Source organism: Helianthus annuus, chromosome 9, assembly GCF_002127325.2.
Source record: "Helianthus annuus cultivar XRQ/B chromosome 9, HanXRQr2.0-SUNRISE, whole genome shotgun sequence".
In the NCBI taxonomy this organism is placed as follows: Eukaryota; Viridiplantae; Streptophyta; class Magnoliopsida; order Asterales; family Asteraceae; genus Helianthus; species Helianthus annuus.
The window spans coordinates 76665322-76686559 of NC_035441.2; the positions used below are offsets into that span (position 1 = coordinate 76665322).

Consider the following 21238-nt stretch of genomic DNA (forward strand, 5'->3'; position numbering starts at 1 on the left):
AAACCAATTGTGCAAATAAACAACTAAACAAACAATGAACGTTGGATATCCTGCCGTTTGAGGAGGGTATGTTGCCTGTCAAGTACTTAAGGGTTCCCCTTATTTCAACGAGGCTTCGAGTTAAGGATTGTAGTGTGCTTCTTGAAAGATTGGATCAAAGGATCAAGAACTGGAAAAACAAGTTGTTATCTTTTGCGGGCAGGTTACAGTTAATCCTTTCGGTTTTATCGTCTATGCATGTATACTGGGCTTCGGCTTTTATTCTTCCTGCTCGGGTTGTTAATGAGTTAGAGGCGAAAATGAGGAATTTCTTATGGGCCCAGGAGGGTTCCTTTCACAGATGGAAAGCGAAAGTTTCATGGAAAGCTGTTTGTGTGCCTAAATATGAAGGGGTCTTGGGATTCGTCGGGTTGGAGATGTTAATAAAGCCATCATGGTATCGCATATATGGAGTATTCTGAAGCAGAGAGACTCTTTGTGGGTGCAATGGATCCATTCTTATCGGCTTAGAGGTCGGAATTTCTGGAATTGCAAGGAAACGACTACATGCAGCTGGAGTTGGAGGAAAATCCTCCAATTGAGGCCGCTGGTTAAGGAGCATATTTGGTCTTCGTTGGGAGCTGGCACTACCATTTCAGCCTGGTATGACTCGTGGTGCCATCTTGGGCCCCTGTCAAACATTTTATCGCCTAGGGTAATCACTAATGCAGGCTTTCGGATAGATGCTATGGTTACGGATGTTTATAGAGGTGATGCTTGGGCTTGGCCGAATATTTGGAGGGATTTGTTCCCGGTTCTTAATCAGTTAGATCATGTTCGGCCGGATCATAATAAGCGAGACCGTTTGCTTTGGAAGGATGGAGATAATTTGCTGGATCATTCGTCCTTTACGGTTTGGGATTCTCTTCGGATTAGGGAGCAGGAAGTCAATTGGGTTTCTATTGTTTGGTTTCCGCAATGCATTCCAAGGCATGCTTTTTTGGTTTGGCTTATAATGAGACGGAAACTTCTAACGCAAGATAAAATCTTAAAGTGGGATTTCGCTAGGAGGAAAAACATGAATATGATGTGCTGTCTCTTATGTTATGCCAATGTTGATTCTCATGACCATCTCTTTTTTTAATGTAAGTTCTCATCACAGGTGTGGAATTCGGTTCGTGCTAAGGCTGATATGGGTGATGTGGATCCTAAATGGTCTTCGATTGTCAATTGTTTGATGACAAGAAGGCGCGTGAAGTCGGCTTCGAGTTATGTGGCTCGTCTGCTGGTAGGTGCAACAGCTTACATAATTTGGCAAGAGCGTAATGCTAGGCTCTTTAAAAATCAAACCCGTCCACCGGAGGCAATATGTGAAGTAATCCTCAAGATAGTTCGATACAAACTGATGGGCGTGAAATTCAAATCGTGTGCGACTGTTAAGTGTTTGCTTGGGAAATGGGGGATTGATGAAGACGCAATAGAAGACAATGGGGGCTGATTAGAGCGTGTTTGAGTCTTTTTATTTCTATATGGTTGTCTAGTAGTTTTCTAATTTGGTTTGTTGAGTTGTTTGGTTTACGCTCTTGGGGCATGTCTCTTGAGTGAACTAGGGAGGATATCCCCTCTCTACTTGTTTTTATGTTTGTGAATATATAAAATCACCGGGGTAACCCTTTACCCAAAAATACAAACAATGAACGTGCAATAAATGCGAAATTGGAATCTTGGAAACTCGAGTTGTCACATTATCCCCAACTTAATAGAAATTTCGTCCCGAAATTTAGCATGCGGTTACTGAGGATGCTAGGTAAGTTGTATCGTTTACTGGTTTTCCTGGGGTGTCACAATTCCAAAAGTGATTTGTTTGTCCAGTGGTACTTGTCGCTTTTCTCCGAGGGCTATTAAATTGTCCCTGTGGCGGTTGTCCATGGATGTCCCTTGGGCCTCTTCTTCATCGGATACGCGAGCTAGAAGAGCAGCTAGTAACAAGTGAGGGAAGGAACCTAAGGAAAGAAGAAATCAAACCTCTCAAGCCTGGATATCAAGATTCACGTGCGAAGGGACAAGCGAAAGGCTTCCTGGTATAAGAAAGAAAGTAGAGCTCGGCAAGGTCTTCTGTAAGTGAAGGAGATGAGAATCGAGGCTGTGTTGTTCCACCAGGGTTGGTGCTTTCTTCGCTAGTATGTCTGTTGATGGCGCTGTGTCTTATCTGCTTAAGGAAAGCAGCCCAACTCAATGTGTTACGCATTAGCGGCATTTGCTACATAATCCGGACCAGTTGTCAGATATTTTACTATAAGGTAAGTGAGGACTTCTTCCAAGAACGGATTCTTCAACATCTTAATTAAGTTGATTTGTTGCTGCTGATTTCAATAGCCAAGTCAAGCTTTCCAGCAAGTGAGACAGATGCCGATTCTACCTCTGTCAACTACCTCTTTATTTTCTATTTTTATCACTCTTTTTTCCATCAATGATTGCCACGTGAAAGCTCTAAGTCAAGAAGTCAAGCCAGTAAGAAAGTCCGAAAGTTAGAAGGTAGGGTTTCATCATCCTAAGCTACCTCACCTCCAGTCTATGCGCCCTTAGCCCAAGGATAGAGACAGGGCTAATGCTTTGGTCATACTAGATGACGAGGCTTATCGAAATACCTTTGCCGTAACTCAGAGCGAGAAGGCCGCTCAAGCAGAATCCAAATACGACTCTCGCTAAACAAGAGCTCTTTACTGCTAAGCTGATCACAAGTACATATTCAACAACAGCAAGAAGACGACTCTAGCCCGCTGAAAGCTTTGAATATTCGCTTTTCTCGGGTTCGTAACCCAAAGGTTCTAGGGTTCGAGAGATAAATTCCTACTATAAGGAAGGGAAGAAGGTAATCCAATTAGTAAAATGCTGCTTTCTATCGGTTGTTCACATTCAAGCATGAGTTAGTTCAGAGTCGGCAAGGGGAATCAGAGAAAGGGCAGTCTAGTCAACAATCATGACCATGGGAACATTTGTTCGGTTTATAGGTACCCACGAATCTACTAGTCATCGCCTTTGAACTGGGAAAAGCATTTACCTGGAGTCGGCTATTCCTGATTCAGCAAAGGAAAGAAGCCTTGATCCCAAGACTAGCTGCGTCTTTTTCGACTAGTGAGTTGTTGCCTAGCCTTGGTCACTGAACTCGGTCACTGAAAGACCTTTCGAGTCGAATTCAAGTGGAAATAATAGCTGCTTATTCGTCTTAAACGGATCCATCTTCTTTCGTTCCTAAATCAAGAAAAAAGCTTTTGTCGGCTCTGAGGCTGAGGAAAGCCGCTGACCAAAAGCTAGTGTTCGCACCCCTTTCGAAGTGGAATAAAGGGAAAAGTGAGTTGCATGTCGAGAAAGAGAGTGAACTGCCTAAAAGGAGAAGTCAAAAAATGAGTCCTCGTAAAGCCTAAGGTAAGGAAGGCAGTTCACCAGGTAAGGCCTCCCATCCGCTAGTTCGGTCGTTAGGTAGGGAACGAGTGGAGTATACGAAGCGAAAAGGGAAGGTGGGAGGGGGTAAGGTAAAGTTGAGATAGGATCGTAAACCGCCACCCTTTCGCATCCGGTTGAGCCGATTGATCGAATGGCCTCATCAACAATAAGGTGGACTTCAATTGATGCGATAAGGTGTTCGAAGCACCCTGACGGGCCAGGGTATGCCGATGGATGGAGGTGGCTGCATGCTGCATCTAAGAGTTTAGTTCCATGAGACTGACTAACATGGCCTGAAACGGAGTCAACTCACTTTACTTAACACAGGGCAGCAGAGCAGGACTTCTTTCTCAGCCTCACCCGTGATCCAACATGGTTCGCACCAGAGTCCATCGCTGCTTGGCTCTACTTCAACCACTACAACCTGATGGTTCCCTTGCAGCTAAAAGAATGCGATAGAACACCTTTTCTGACATCAGGAGATGAAAGCAGTCAAGCAAGAAACAAAGTCGACTATTCATACGTACAGACTAAGAGGGAAGAGTTTTTGGATTTGCAAATCGGTTTCTAATTGTTGTTGGAGTTGGCGAAAAATCCTTCAGCTTAGGCCTTTCATTAGAGATTTTGTCTGGTCCAAGATAGGGGATGGTAGCAATAGTTCGGCTTGGTATAATTCCTGGTGTCAATTGGGTCCGCAAGGTAATTTTATTTCACCAAGAACTATTATTACAGCGGGTTTTAGTCTTACTGCTACGGTTCAAGATGTTGATCTTAATGGTGGTTAGAGATGGCCGGTTGCATGGAGAGATCTCTTTCCTGTGCTTAATCAGATCGACCACATTCATACGGCCCCTAATTCGCATGATAAACTCCTCTGGAAGGATGGTAACGATTTGTTTGAGCATTCGGCTTCCCAGGTTTGGCATTCGGTTCGGCAGAGGGAATAAGAGGTGGACTGGGTGAATTTTATTTGGTTCCCTCAGTGTATTCCGAAGCATGCCTTTTTTATGTGGTTGGTTATTCGTCGTAAACTCTTGACTCAAGACAAAATGCTCTAGTGGGATATATTGAGAAGAAAGAATATGAACATGATGTGTTGTCTTCTTTGTTATGCGGATATTGACTCTCATGCTCACTTGTTTTTTGGATGTACTTATTCGACACAAGTTTGGAACTCGGTTCGCAACAAAGGTGGTATGAGAAACGTTGGATCAGATTGGGGTTCGATCATTAACTGAATGACTGCTAGGTCATGTTCGAAACCGGCGACTAATTATGTTAGCAGGTTGGTTCTTGATGCTTCTACTTATTTTATTTGGCAAGAGAGAAACACGAGACTTTTCAAGAACCAGACAAGACCTCCGGATGTTTTATGTGATACTATTCTTCATACGGTTCGATATAAGCTTATGGGAGTGAAGTTAAAGGACACTGTGATGGTGAGGGAGCTGCTTCGTGCTTGGGAGATTTATGATACCCGTTTGTCTGATGATGGCGGCTAATCACTTTTAGTTTTGTGTTCCTTTCTAGATATGTAGTCTAGTTGTTTTTCATTGGTTGCCTTGTGTTTGTGGTTTACATTCATGGGGGATGTCCCATGTTTGAACTAGTATGGACTCTCCATACTACTTGTATTGTTTTGGTTTGTTGATATATAGAATCACCGGGGTAACCCTTTACCCAAAAAAAAGTCGACTATTCATCTTCACTTCCTTAAAAGAGCTAAAAAGAGCCCCTGCGGGCAGACCCATCCCCAAAGGACTAAACGCATTCAGTTATCTTTCAAAGAGCTTATTCGAGGACAACCTATTCTAAAAGAAACCTATTTGAATTTGAAAACAGCTTCTTTTAGGGATGACTATTCTGCAGCGGTAATTGCAAACAGAAAGGAAGCACCGCTTACTCAAGCACTAATACCGTCTAAGCATCCCACAACTGATGAAAGAGTATCGGCAATTGGTTGAGCTTCTATTCTAGGATCAGATCTGCGGCTCTTGCAGTAACAGCTTAGGGGGGATTGGTTTGAATAGCCCTATTGACCAGGAGAGTAAGCATTACCGCAGCTTTTCCTCTGTTGCAGGTATGAAGTGAATTCCATACCATGAAAAAGATTGAAATAGGACCAGGAAGACAACGCACCACTAGAACTTGCTTTGCTCTCGGTCTGCTCGTTCCCACCTATCTTCTTCCCACTATAGTGAAAGATCTTTCACCATAGTAGGAACCTCGCTAACCTTAGAGGCTAGTTATTCAAACTATTGGGGGCCCGCCAGCTTTCCCACACCCAAAAGCACCCATTTCTGTACCGGTTCCGAAAGTGCCACATCTGAGAACAACATATGAATTTGCAGCAGGAATGCAGGAAAGTGCTAAGATCTGTAATGCCTCATCTATATCGATTCCCCACAGTTATTCCGACTACATCCTAAAAGGAGGTATCAACGAGTCTTTCCGTTAATTCAATATATGTATCCTTCCCCTAGTCCCACTGCTCATTCTAATGCTGGGAAGAATTGCAGGCGATAACACTTCTTCCTATTTCTTTCTCAATGATATCCGACGATCAAGACAATTCCCGTGAAAGTCTTTCATAGAAGTGAATTCTGATTCTTACGAAGCAAATTACATTTCCTATTGATTTGTCCCCTGGGGACCTATTCTGATTCTGACTTATCCGTCAACTTTGATCAAAAAATCGATTGAAAAAGGAATTAAAAAACGATTTTGATCGTTGAAACGGTTTGAGATACCGGGTAAGCTCTGCGACTTCCACGACAGGCTTTCCATTTATTTCCAATTCTTCGATGGCTAAGCGTTCCGCAGATATATCAATTTCCTGAAATTAGAGGTCAGGAAATTTCTGTGCGACCTTTTGGTCAGCGCAGTATCTTTGCAGATGTTTCTTTAATAAAGTTAAAAGGCTCCTTCTTTCTTGGTGCCCAGTCTCTACGTTTTGTGGGAGAGAACCCGGAAGGAATTCCACACCTGAATTTCCAGGTGGGGGGGTAGGACTCCCGGGGTGACCTAAAAGGCCTTCTCCGGGAACGGGAAGAAACTGTGAAACGGCTTCTGCCAATTCATCCATAAAAACGTAACTCTCGCTTCCTGTATAGGAAACAAGAGCTATCAAAAGGAAGATTGCGGAGATTTTTACCAAAAAATGAGACATTCCATGACCTCGTGAGCCACTGATTTCTCCGAAACAAGAGATCAAAGTGATCTTCCTCCTTTTTCCCAATAAGTCGACAGCCTTACACCATTGGGAGACTTCGGATAAACTGGAGTACATATAGGATAGACAGGTGCTAAAACCTTTTCTCAAGATATCTTCCAAACTGTTGGGGTCCTTGCTCCGGATGTTGTTCGTACGGTGTGAAAGCAGTTGGTTACGTAGTTTTAGAATTCTGCTGATCCCAAGTAGTCCATCTCCATCATTGCATATGGCAATATAGAAAGTTAAAAGGAAAAGGCATGACCAGAAGAATTGTGTGAAATAAGTGAATTTATCCAGTTGAGGCATCTTGATCGAGAACAAAGGATCCCCCCCCCCCCATACAGAAAGAGAGGCCTTCCTGTATGAGTAGTGAAGAACTAAACGATTTCGTTTTGTTGGTTGTTGACCAACGGAAAGAAAGGGATTGTGTCAACTTTGTTCCTTCCTCTTTCTATTTTTATTCTCTTTTTCTTTTTTATATTGTGTAAGGCAAAGTGCATTCCTTTAAAAATGCATCTGGTTCCATTTTTCCTAAGGCTAGAAAGAGGTGCGCAACCTCCACCTTAATTGGGTGAAGGTCCGGGAACCTATTCCGTTATTATTGAGATCCTCTTTTATGTTATGCGGAAAACCCCGCATCAAGATTATCTTTTCTCAGGGCGACTTTTTCGCTCAATGAAAAAAACAGCTCTAGAGCTCTTCCCGTCCCTGTCACACACCGACCACGTAAAACAACAAAACGTGGCTGAAACGTCAGGGAGTGTTGTAACAGAATCATTGTTTCACAACCATGGATTAAATAATTTCGTTTTATTGAATTATTGGACTCATTGTTTTATTATAAATCAGATAAATACAAATATTATCTTTCAAGTTTTAAAGTCGCTAAGGCACGAGTCCATCCTATGTATAGCATGCATCAACAATCATCACATAACAGCACCTGAAACATGTGTAAAAATAGGTACGTCAGCATAAAAATGCCTGTGAGATACATAGGTTTTATTATAATTAGATTCATGACTTGTAAGTTTTAGAAAAATATTTAATCAAAAATAGTCATTAACCTTAAAATATTTTCTTTTATAAATCATACTAAAATTTATAAGAAATCAGATGATATAACAGAATAATGCATAAATAAATAATTAAGTAAAATGAGTTTATATAAAATATGTTGTTTGTAAAACAACATTTTGATAAAACGGTTTGTAATATATATAAAGAATATATTTTGGTTTTAAGAAAGTCGATTAAGTAATATATTATTATGTATTTCAGTTCTAAAATCGTTAAACGAATAGTATATTAAATATACTTTAGTCGTCAAAATAATAATTTTCAGTAGTATATCAAAAGTATACTTTGGTTTTATTAATAACATATTAAACTATGCTTTGGTCTTATAAATAACATATTAAATTATGTTTTGGTTTTTTAAATAACATATTAAACTATGTTTTGGTTTTATAAATAACATATCAAACTATGTTTTATTAATTAACAAAATATATGTTGGTTTTGTACAATATCACACATGAGATTTAAGAATTCAACCAAACCTAGTGCATCAAAATACACCTAGGAGACTTTAGAAATACCACGAAAGCAATCCCTAATTGGATAAAATATCGGTTTCTGACATTCCATGACAACAGGAATGGGGTGTCAAATCCTATAGCGCTATATCATACTACCAACCGGTTTGGTGAACATAAAATAAGTACTATCCAACAATTATTCTTTTTAGTGTACCCTTTCTCTCTCCTTTTGGCGATTCCTGTTCATCATGAAACCCTAGTTTTTGTTGCAATCTTTTGTATAACAGTCTGTGATTGGAGGCTTTGATCGTTCAAGACTCTATAACGAACTAGTTAGCAATTGTGACCAACTTTAAATTTAGGGTTTTTTCTTGTTTTTCGATTCAATCGCCTCCTTGGTGTTCAATTCGAAATTCTGATTTATTAATCTAGTTGTTTTTTATTGTAGTTAACTGAGTTTAATTTAGCTAGATCGAAAACACTGGATTAATCGGTTAAGGGTTGAAGATTAACACTAGGGTTTTAAGGATTAGGGTTTTTTCTGTGTGGCTGCATGTTTTTTTCGTTTGGTTGAGAGCTTAGATCTTGTCGTGCATGGAGAGAAATAAGGAAACGGGGTTGGAGGATTTAGGGTTTCAGTCGTTCACTGAAAAATTGCATGTGGATATTTTTATCTCTACGAGCAATGCTAAGCCGTCGATTCTTCAGGAGATGCGATCCAGTTTTCATTCGTTGGGTAATAGTCTTGATGGAAAGTCGTTGAAAATCGATGGAAATCCATTGTTGCCGAGACGAGGTGTGGTCCAAAACGAGTCGAGAATGATAAATATCATTGACGAATTGGAAAAGGTGACCGTTCCAGTCCAAGAAACAAAGGTTGCGGCTGATCGTAATATGGAGGAGGATACCGGCAAGGGTGTAACCATACTGTCTTATGCTGATAAAGTGAAGAATATGAGCACTAGGAAAAGGGAAGTAAACTTCAGAAAGATGGAATCGGGAGAGACAAATCCGGATGCTGATGTTGTCATTCCTCGTCAGGTAATTCGTAAAGTCCAGGAGAAATTTGTGAATGTTTTATATGGCTATTTTCTGGGGAACCGGTTACCATACCCTGTTGTCGAATACTATGCTAAGAATGTTTGGGCGAAGTTTGGGTTTGCTAAACTCATGATGAACTCGGATGGGTTCTTCTTCTTTAAATTTGATTCAAAAGAGGGTATGGCTAAAGTGTTGGAGGGAGGGCCATGGCTGATCAAGAAGGTCCCGTTGTTTTTAAATGTTTGGTCCCCGTCAGTTAGTCTCAAGAAAGAAGGTATTAAGTCAATTCCCGTGTGGGTGAAACTTCATAATGTTCCTATTTCGGTCTACACCGATGATGGGTTTTTTTTTGGGTAAAGGGTTACCCCGGTGAATTTTATAAATCAAAAAAGCACAATTGTGCAACTGAAATGTTACACACCAAAACCTTGGCATACCAAGGAAAGAACAAAACAGCCAAAACAACAAAACCAAAACAAACAGCCAACTAAACAACTCAGCTCAACAGGGCACCAAAAATAAAGACAAGACTCCACTTTTCAGCCTGGGTCGATAACCACATTTCCACTAGGAAGCTGCCATTTCTCGAGTAATCTTCGAATACCAGGTCTCCACTTGAACTTGAATGACAATAGGCGCAGTCTAACTGTAACAACTGTCACTAAAATCAATAATTAGGACGATAATTAGACAATAAGAAAACCCTAATTGAGACACCCAAGTAATTCTGCATCAGCCCTAGAATTTTTAGAACAATCGGAATCAGGATCAGGGCCCCTAAAACTCAAGAGGGGCAAACCCTAGTTGATAGTTATCCAAAATAACTCGTTGCTAGCATCTGATTGGCTGAAGTTATTGATTCAGCAAGCCTAGTCCCGAGCCTAGGCAGCCTATAATTAGACTGCTTAGCTTACGGACCGTAAGGGGATCAGGCATACAGTCCGTAAGCAAGTCCCAAAAATTAGTATAAATAGCAGACATCGGGACTTGCCTTCTGTTTTTGTTTCGACGAAGAAATTCGTTGTGTACAAAGAGTTATATCACAATCAGTTCAATAACACACACAATTCACGAAGTGCTGCCGCAATCAGGGTAATAACTCGATCGCTATTACGATTCAACGTCTGATCGATTATAATATCCAACGATTGTCCGAGTGCTGCTCAAATTGAGCTTGTAGTTTGATTATTCGTCGTGATTTCGACTTGAATATTTGAGTGCTGTTCGAATTCGGACTATGCTCTGTTATTCGTTGTGAATCCGATTGAATTATTAAGTATCGCACTTGTTAATCGATGTGAGGGTTTGATCTCGTGAATTGACGTAACTGCTGTATTAGTTACTAACCCGTTTGTGTGTGCATTATTGTTAAATTACGAATAATCAAGGCTAATCAGTAGCTTATACACTGCTCGTTAAATCTGCAAAGTGAGTCATTCTATTTTTATCAACTGTTTTACAATACTCCAAATTATTTTCAAAGTGTTATAATTACAGGGACTAAGTCGTGGATATCTTGATTTATTGGTTAGTGGGGTATTGTGCACATTACTATTTCTCCCAGTTAGGTTCATTGACCTACTAGGGAGGACCGTCACTATTAGAGTTCATTGACCTAATAGTGGTATGACCATCGTCACCATTGTGACTTGTCACCATTGTGACAGAAAGCCAGATAAAAATAAGATATGAACCATTGTAATCGCTCTTATGCTGTAAATTATAACTATGGGTCGTTTCCTAAAAACCTGAATGAACTCACTCAGTATTTCCCCGCTGACAAAACCTTTTTCAAACATGTTTCAGGTGATCTGTTGTGAGCAAAGAAAAATGCCAGGAAGCACTACCAGCTTAAGAAAGTGGCTCATTGTAAATAAATAAAAGAAACATGTTTTGAAAATAAAAATTTCCATTGAAATCACCGTATTGTAAATTACTGGGTTTTATCCCTAAATTATGTAACGTGCAGTTTAAATTATTAAAAGATCCTGTATTAAAAAGACTTCCGTTGTCGCCTAAATTAAATACCACGGGATTTCTTTCCCGCGGCTCCTGAAACGGGTCAAACCGGGTCGGGGGCCGTGACACTAACCGTTCTAATGATCTCACGTGCAATCACCATCTCCGAACGCTGGTTTTTAGAGAAGAGCCTATTATTTCTTTCCTGCCAGACAAAATAAGAAGCAGCTGATAGTACCAAGCGGCTGATAATATTTTCTGGCAGCTGCATGTTCGAGTTCTGATTCATCCAAGCCATAATTTCGGCCCAAGTACCACTAACACTTTCCATATTCGTCCACGCCTTAATGTTATTCCAAACCATCAAAGCAAACGAGCATTCAAAGAATAGGTGATTCCTTGAATCTCTATCATGGTAACACAACGGACAACACATGAGGTTTAAATTGGTAGCACTTCCTGCCTCCTAAACCGACAATCTATCTTGCGTCTTCAACTTATTCCTAAGGACAAGCCACAAATGAAACGAGTGCCTTGGGATGCAATGTTTGAACCAAACCATATTAACCCATGACACTAAGTTTTCACGATGCCGAATGTTATTCCAAACCTCCCAAGAAGAGAAGTGGCGAGAATTGCCATCAAGATCCTTCCATATCAGCCGATCCTGCCTACCAAGAAAAATAGGAACCGGTATATTCATTAGAACTGGGAATAAATCATACCAAGCAATAGGCCATTTCCATTCCCCACTATGCGAAACCAACTCAGCAACCGAAGACTGAAGATGAAAACCAGCATTAGAGATACGTCTCGGACTAATAAAACTACTCAACGGACATTGATCACACCACATATCACTCCATATGTTTGTTTGAGCCCCATTGCCAATAGAAGACCACAAATGAGGCCGGATTAAGCTGCGTATTGCGAGAAGCTTCCTCCAACCCCAAGTCATACGACCATGGCTCGGAACCTCCCAAAAACTCCTACCTTTCAGCTTATACATGTGGATCCATTGAACCCAAAGCGATTTTCTGTTAGTAAGGATACTCCAGATATGCGTAGATAGAAGCGCTTTGTTGACATCAGAAATACATCTAACACCCAATCCCCCCTCATACTTGGGTAAGCAGACAACCTTCCAAGCCACTTTAGCCTTAACCGACGGATGGTTAGTACCAGACCAAAGGAAAGCACGCATACATCGTTCAAGATCATTAACAATTTTAGTAGGTAACATAAAAACAGTAGCCCAATAAATATGCATTGCAGATAGAACAGAGTTTACCAACTGAAGTCTACCCGCAAATGATAAAGATCTAGTCATCCAGTTATCAATCTTCTTCCCCATTTTATCAACTAAAATTCTGCAATCTTTGTAAGCGAGCTTCGTTGATATTAGAGGCACTCCCAAATAGCGAACCGGAAGAGATCCCTCTTGGAAAGGCATAATATGGAGGATTTCCTGTTTAATAAGACGAGGAACATTGCCAAAGTAAACGGTACTCTTCGGAAGACTAGGAACTAAACCCGACACACTTGTGAACATCTGAAGAGTGTCTCGAAGAATTCTAACCGACGCCACATCCCCATTAGCAAATAAAAATAGATCATCAGCGAACGAAACGTTAATAATCTTCTATTTTTTGCAATAAAGATGAAACCGGAACGCATTACTAGAGTAGGCAGCCTTCTTCAATAACAGCGTGAGAACCTCCATGACAAGAGTAAATAAATAAGGGGATATAGGGTCACCCTGCCTGAGCCCTCTTTTACCCTTAAAATACCCATACAGGTTGCCATTAATGCTCAGCGAATAAGAGACATTCGTAACACAAACCATGATCCATTTAACCATCTTCTGGTGAAACCCAAACGCATGCAAAACATCCTCAAGAAATGACCAGCTCACCGTATCATAAGCCTTTTGAATATCAATTTTAAAAGCACACCTAGGCGGCCCTATGTTTAGGTGATAATTGTGCATAAGCTCCTGGGTAAGAAGAATGTTATCTGTGATTTTCCTACCCGGAACAAAGGCAGACTGATTAATGACTAGATAACCCAAACTCCCTTTAATTCTGTCAGTGAGAATTTTGCTAATACACTTATAAATAACGTTGCAGCAAGATATCGGCCTATAATCCGTCATTGAATTAGGGGATGGATTTTTGGCACTAGTGCAATGATAGTATGATTAATTTGTTGAAGCATCTTACCATTATCAAAAAAATCCAGAACCGCTTTCGTAACTTCATCACCCACAATATCCCAAGAGTTTTTGAAGAACGCAGAAGTGTATCCGTCCGGCCCCGGGGCTTTATTTTCACCTATGGAGAACATAGCACTTTTAACCTCTTCCCGAGTAACCTGCCGAATCATATGGCTAGCAACATTCGTGTCAAGAACGTTAGCAAATAAATCATGATTCACCAGCTTGGTGACTTGGTCATGGGTACCCAAAAAATCCGAGTAGTGCGCTACCAAGACACCAAAAACATCATTCCCATTAAACCAGTTCCCATGAACATCTTGAATACTATGAATCTTATTACCTGCATTCCTCATTTTAACACAATTGTGAAAGAACTTCGTATTCGAGTCTCCTGCTGCTAGCCAATCTGCCTTGGATTTTTGCTTTAGAAAACATTCCTCGTCATAAGACACGGTGTTGAATTCCTGAATACAACTAGCTTCAGATTCTCGAAGAGCCAGGTCCAACGGGTTGTCATCTATAGCCTTTTGGATAGCATCCAACTTCTCTCTAAGCTCCTTAACTCGGTTGTGCAGATTACCCTGAACAAACAGAAGACGTCTCAAAGGAGACTTGAGAGCCGACAACTTCTTAACACCGAAAACATAGTTTTACCCGGGATCACCTTTGCCCACTCCTTGGCAACACATGGAATAAAACCCTCCTTACTTGCTAAAAAATTAGCAAACTTGAAAGGTTTAGGCTGGTTATGTCACACCCCGACCGCGTAAAACAACAAACCGCGGCGGAAACGTCGGGGAGTGATGCGACAGAATTATTGTTTCAACAACCATGGCAAATAAAGTTATGTATTATTAAGATTAAAGTTTTACATTGTCTTTAAGTTCAAACTAAAACTACATAATAGTTGTCTTTTAAGTCACTAAGGCCCGAGTCCGCCTAAGTGTAGCACAAACATCCTTATGCATTAGCACCTGAAACACATGTAAAAATATAGGTACGTCAGCATAAAAATGCCTGTGAGATACATAGGTTTTGTTTATGCAGATTCATGACTTATGGTTTGAAAAAAATGTTTAACAAAAAGTAGTCATGAATCTTATAAAATGTTTTCCTTTGTAAAAACCATGTGAAAAATCAATGAAATTCAAGTGATGATGAAATGATAATGCATGGTTAAATAAATAACCATATTTTTAAATGAGTTTTGTATAAAATGTGTAATGTATAAAACGATGTCATGTCCTTAAAAATGTTTTATGCCTTGTCCAAGTGATTTAGATAACGCAGCGATGTATAATACGATAAAAGCACTTATATATAGGAAGTACCAGCGGCGTATCCACCATGCTTTTATTATATAACACATAGCCCCGTTACATAAGTCACTTATCAATAACCAACCATAAGGTAATGTTCAATGTTAAAATGTTCATGTATAAACCATGTATAATGTCATGTGTAATATGTATCATGTATAACCAATGAAATGCATAGCAAGTAGGAAATCATCTACTTAACTATGTAATGATGTCAAATGTGAAAACAAGTGTTATGTATGGTGAATAACTAGAAGTTACTCAACCCCATAGAAAATGTACAAAACAATGTTTTTGAGTAAACCTAAGTTTAAATCAAATGTTATGTTTTGCAGAAAAACAATGCTTTATGATTACAAACATTTATGCAGTAATGTTAATCGCATACATTCAAGCCTTGCGACTGTGGCGACAAACCTTTAAACAAATTAAAGGTTCATCTAAAGTTATGTATATCGGATTCTGTCATTCCCAACTTCCAAACAGACCTAGGAAGTCGGAAACGGGAGTTGTCAATTCCTATGGTACCATTACATACTACCGAGCGGCGTAGCTAATGTTAATGAATGTATTATTGTCCCGATTTAACATACCAAATGTCATAACCAATGTAGCATGTGAAAACCATGTACTAGGAATGCTAAGTAAACATGCCTAGTAGAAATGTTCATGTAAAACAATGTGCTAGCATGTTAAGTAAACATACATAGCAGAAATGTCATGTAAAACAATGTGTTCCATATGCTAAGTAAACATATGCAACAAATGTGTAACAAATCAATGTGCTAGCATGCTTGACATACATAGCAAAACGCAATTGAAAGCATGTACTATAAGTGTACTAGGTGAAACTAGCATGTTTATGTTATAAAAGCATGAAATGCACGAAAGTAACATGTATGTACATGTGTATCACCCCAAAATATTTGAAAACGGTAAAAGAGGGGAACTATGTACTCACTTGGGATTGCTAATTAGTCTTGAGAATAAGACCAATTTAAGCTCCAAGGGTCACGGAATCAACCGGCACCTAGTATAGGTAACTATGTTAATAATCGGCTCCTAAATCGGAAGATAGGATAGAATGTGGTTCTACAAATCAAATGAGTAATTGAACTCATATGGTATGATTTAATAGTCCCAACATTCTGATTGGAAGGCCTACCTAAGTGCTTTTGACCCGTTTCGACACATTATGGTAACATAAGCAACTATAAGGCGTCGTTAGCGTAAAACTATGTTCGGATGGTTAACTATGTGCTATGCCAAGTCTTACATGCCCAATTATCCCTAAACATGTTACTAAATCAGATTATATGTCAAAAATATGTTTCTCATAGTCAAATTACGGGTTTTAGCTTCAAAAGGGCATTTTGGTCATTTCCTATGGGCATACAAGCTAACTAGCATATGACTAACCATTCCTATGTGATCATAAGGTATAACCTCAGTGGTTATTCCCTATGCAACTATGATCACTAACTAAGCTTGGTCGGATCCTAAAGATCGACCAAACGGGTCGGGTTCGAAAGTATAAGCGGTTGTTTAGACCGCTTACCTTACGACCCTAAACAAGCACAAACTAATAGTGTCGAGTTAGACATGTCAAAACATGTCTAACCTACTGATTTGGTATCAAAACAAAGCGTTTTGATACTCTAAAGTAGTTCCGTTGCAAAATGCGTGCTAAAACGCATTTTGACCGAAACTATCGTGATTACAATCACGTGTCAAAGTTCAATTGAACTTTGACTTGACCAATTAATGGTCAAAACCGAAAGTCAAACACTGTTTGACTTTCTGCACTACATAAAGAAAAAGCAACTAAAGAATGAAAGAAGCTCACTTAGGGTCCTTGCTATCTTTTCAACAAAGAAGACAAAGTCCCAATAAGCTTAGAAGAGAGCTCCAAAGCAGATTAGAGAGGAGAAATGAGAGGAATGAGCAAAGAATGAATGAAATTTGATGGCTATTTATAGTTGTTGTGAAGCTCTAGGATCATTCCATGTGTTTGTGTGGCCTCCAAGGATCAAATCATGGCCACACACTTGTTGTAAGCAGGTACAAAGTCTTGGAGAGGTGGTAACTTGGTTACCACACAAAGAAATTGCAAGTTTGGCCCTTGAAATTACAATCTGTTGCTGAAAACACACATTCTGCCCAGATGAGGCACTCGCGTAGCGCGACAGCATAGGCAAGAGGGCTCGCGCTACGCTAGCATGCATCAGGTTCAGCAAAGTTTCAAAATTGACAGAAATGGTCCCTGCACGTGTTTAAAGCCTTTTTCGATGCGTTTAAACCCCGTTAACCTCATTTCAAGGCTCTAAAATGAAGTTAAAGCATAGGGGACCTGAAATATGCTCGAAAACATCACGTATATCGGTTCGTTTAGTCGTACGATCGCGTTGTTCGGTTATTTACGACGAAACTCAAACGGATGCGAAAACGAACCAAATTAAGCGACGAATGGAATTTTTGCATGGCGATCACTAAAATAAAAATATTTTAGTGTGTACAAAAATTTTGGATGTCCAGATGTGTCCAGAACGTAAGATATGCGCGAAAATGCAAACTTACGCCGTTTTTGACACTTTTAGTCCCTGAAAGACCATAATAGCATGTTTTCGCACACCGAACCTATCAAGGCTTATTTCTAAGCCATGTTTAGGTTATTTATGGTATGTTTAACTTATGATCAAGTTCCAGACTGTACGTTGCCTTACGAAACGGCAGACTTTCGCAAGTTGACGCAAATAGTCGCTAAGAGCGAATAAACTTGTTTTTGCCATACCAAAGCCTATAAAACTTATTTCTAAGTTATGTAAAGGTTATTTAAGGTATGTTAAGTTTATGATGATGTTCCGGAGTGTTTGTTGTGTTAAACTGACTGCGTTTACGCATCAGTTCACGTATAACTTTCCAGAAAACGATATAGAGTTCAAAATCGATCAAAAATCAACATGGGCACAAAACCAAACATAAATGACAAATATTGGGATCAAAACACACTGTTTTATTATTATTGTATTGTTCAGAGTTTGTAAAATGATATCACAAGCACAGATGTCACAGTCTCCCCTACTTCAGGAAATTTCGTCCCGAAATTTATTTAGAGGAAACTTGTGAGAATAGATGCGGATATTTCGCTTTCATCTGATCTTCACGTTCCCAAGTAAACTCTGGGCCACGTTTAGATTCCCAGCGAACTTTGACCAATTTAATCCGCTTGCCTTTCAATTGTTTAAACGAACGGTCCACTATCTCCACAGGTTTCTCAACGAAGTGCATTGTATTATCAACACGAATTTCTTCAAGTGGTATGTGGAGGTTCTCATCAGCTAAACACTTTCTGAGATTGGACACATGGAATGTTGGATGAACATTTCCAAGTTCAGGAGGTAGCTCTAATCTGTAGGCTACTTTTCCGATTCTTTCAACGATCTTGAATTGTCCAACATAACGAGGTGCAAGTTTTCCTTTCTTCCCAAATCTAATCACACCTTTCCAAGGGGATACCTTGAGTAGGACGTGATCACCAACTTGGAATTCCAAGGGCTTGCGTCGTCGATCCGCGTAACACTTCTGACGGCTTCTAGCTGTCTGAAGGTTTTCACGAATCTTCTTGACCTTATCTGTAGTCTCTAGAATGAGTTCAGGTCCAGTAAGCTGAGCTTCACCTATCTCATTCCAGCAGACCGGTGAACGACATTTTCGACCGTATAAAGCTTCGAAAGGAGCCATATTGATGCTAGAGTGATAACTGTTGTTGTAAGAGAATTCGATCAAAGGTAGATGCGAATCCCAACTACCACCAAAGTCAATCACACACGCTCTAAGCATATCCTCCAGTGTCTGGATTGTTCTCTCAGATTGACCATCTGTCTGCGGATGGTACGCTGAGCTTAAATGAAGTTGAGTACCCATGGCAGATTGCATGGTTCTCCAAAAGCGAGACGAGAATCGAGCATCTCTGTCTGATATAATGTTCAAAGGAACACCATGTCGAGATACAATCTCATCAACATATATCTTGGCAAGATCGTCAGCAGATAGACTCTCACGGATTGGCAAGAAGTGTGCTGTCTTTGTAAGACGATTAACAACAACCCAAATGGCGTCATGACCCTTCTTAGTGCGCGGTAACTTGGTAATGAGATCCATAGAAATGTTTTCCCATTTCCAAACCGGAATCTCTGGTTGCTCCAATAATCCAGAGGGATGTTGATGTTCTGCCTTAACCTTAAGACAAGTAAGGCATTTTGAAACATATAAGGCAATGTCTTTCTTCATACCCGGCCACCAGTACTGGGTTCGAAGATCCTTATACATTTTGTCTGCACCAGGATGAATAGAATAACGAGACTTGTGAGCTTCATCCATAAGCAAGGTGCGAAGATTGTCTATACTTGGGACCCACAAACGGCCCATGTAATAGAAAATCCCAAAGTCTCTCAGTTCAAGCTCAGGCTTAGTATGACACGGTAACTCTTTACCCATCAAGCCTTGTGTAACACAAGTATGTTGAGCCTGAATTATGCGGGATTGAATGTCAGATCGAACCTGAACACAGTGAAGCTTGACACGTTCCTTACGACTTAATGCGTCAGCCACGACATTCGCCTTACCAGGATGGTAGCGAATTTCGCAATCGTAGTCGTTTAGGAGTTCAACCCAACGTCGTTGCCTCATGTTAAGGTCTTTCTGATTGAAGATGTGCTGGAGACTCTTGTGGTCAGTAAACACTACACACTTTGTACCGTAAAGGTAGTGTCTCTAGATTTTGAGAGCAAAGACTACTGCACCTAACTCAAGATCATGAGTTGTGTAGTTTTTCTCGTGCACTTTCAGCTGTCTTGATGCATAGGCTATAACTTTGTTTCTTTGCATAAGAACACAGCCTAGGCCTAAGTTGGATGCATCACAGTACACGACAAAGTCGTCGTTACCCTCGGGCAAAGATAGAATAGGTGCATCACAAAGCTTCTGTTTCAAGGTCTGGAAAGCTTCTTCCTGTTTGGATCCCCACTCAAAAGGTTTGCCTTTCTGAGTTAAAGCAGTGAGAGGAACCGCAATCTTGGAGAAGTTTTCTATGAAACGGCGGTAGTAACCCGCTAGACCAAGAAATGAACGAACCTCGGTAGGAGTAGTAGGAGTATCCCAGTCCTTAATCGCACTGATTTTGGCGGGATCTACATGTATACCTTGTTCGTTGACGATGTGCCCCAAAAATTGAACTTCCTTAAGCCAGAATTCGCACTTGGAGAATTTGGCGAAAAGCTGTTCTTTCTTTAGGAGCTCCATAGTAAGACGGAGATGTTGCTCGTGATCCGCATGAGTCTTAGAATAGATCAAAATATCATCAATAAAGACGATGATGAACTTATCCAAATAAGGTTTACAAACCCTATTCATCAAGTCCATGAAAACAGCAGGAGCATTTGTTAAACCGAAAGGCATAACAGTAAACTCATAATGACCATATCTGGTACGAAAAGCTGTCTTGGGAATATCTTCTTCGAGAACTCGAAGTTGATGATACCCAGAACGTAGATCAATCTTTGAAAAGCAAGTGGCACCCTGTAGCTGATCAAAGAGATCATCAATGCGAGGTAGGGGATATCGATTCTTGATGGTAAGCTTGTTCAGCTCACGATAATCGATACACATCCTAAAAGATCCATCTTTCTTTTTCACAAATAGGACAGGAGCGCCCCAAGGGGAAAAGCTTGGACGGATGAATCCTTTGTCAGAAAGCTCCTGAAGCTGCTTAGACAACTCTTGCATCTCAGACGGTGCAAGACGATAAGGTGACTTAGCAATGGGATTAGCGCCAGGCACAAGATCAATGCGGAACTCAACTTGGCGCACAGGGGGTAAACCAGGTAATTCTTCAGGAAATACCTCTGGATAATCCCGAACAACAGGGATATCTTGGATTGTCTTACCCTTGCCTTTATCCTCTACGACATGTGCTAAGAAAGCAACATATTTCTTGCGTAGATAATTGCGGGCTTGGGTACATGACATGAGTTTAACGGGTTTCTCCCCATGAACTTCTAAGATCTCACCAGTCGAAAGCGGTATACGAACCAACTTCTCAAAACATACTACCTCAGCATGGTACTTGGATAACCAATCCATTCCAACTATAATGTCGAAGCTCCCGAGTTGCATCGGTGTGAGGTCAATAGGGAAAAGATGGTTATTGAGATTTAACTGGCAATTTCGAAGAACGGAGTTGAGGACAACAGGTTCACCACTAGCTACTTCTACTGTCAAGGGCTTTCCTAGTTTCGTTCTAGTCATCGCAAGTAAAGGCTCAAATGCTAAGGACACAAAACTCTTATCGGCACCCGAATCAAATAGAACAGAAGCAGGATGGTTGTTAACAAGGAACGTACCGTTCACCACTTCGTTATCCGCACGCGCCTCATTTGCATTCAGATTAAAAGCTCTACCACGAGCTGGTGCCTGATTTGCAGTTACCAACCTCGGGCAATTGTTCCTATAGTGGGTCAGATCC

General features: G+C 40.4%; 2 protein-coding genes across 2 annotated transcripts; one reads left to right on the top strand and one right to left on the bottom strand.

Annotated features, from left to right (window-relative positions):
* Positions 1 to 433: 433 nt before the first annotated feature.
* On the top strand, positions 434 to 1477 carry LOC110875966. The gene is made up of 2 exons (XM_022124155.1): positions 434 to 982; positions 1142 to 1477. The coding sequence occupies exons 1-2, from the start codon at positions 434 to 436 to the stop codon at positions 1475 to 1477; spliced, it is 885 nt and encodes a 294-aa protein (XP_021979847.1).
* A 4494-nt stretch (positions 1478 to 5971) lies between these two features.
* Positions 5972 to 6964, bottom strand: LOC110874443 (putative ATP synthase protein YMF19). The gene has a single exon (XM_022123099.2). It carries the CDS (start codon positions 6941 to 6943, stop codon positions 6266 to 6268), a length of 678 nt encoding a protein of 225 aa, XP_021978791.2. The 5' UTR covers positions 6944 to 6964; the 3' UTR covers positions 5972 to 6265.
* Between the last annotated feature and the right edge of the window lie 14274 nt (positions 6965 to 21238).

Bases quoted from the DNA above. Each gene is read 5' to 3' on its own strand.
- LOC110875966 (XM_022124155.1), top strand. From the start codon at position 434: ATGGTATCGCATATATGGAGTATTCTGAAGCAGAGAGACTCTTTGTGG. The intron at 983-1,141 runs GTTTGGCTTATA...TTCTCATCACAG, and splicing joins TTCCAAGGCATGCTTTTTTG to GTGTGGAATTCGGTTCGTGC.
- LOC110874443 (XM_022123099.2), bottom strand. From the start codon at position 6,943: ATGCCTCAACTGGATAAATTCACTTATTTCACACAATTCTTCTGGTCA.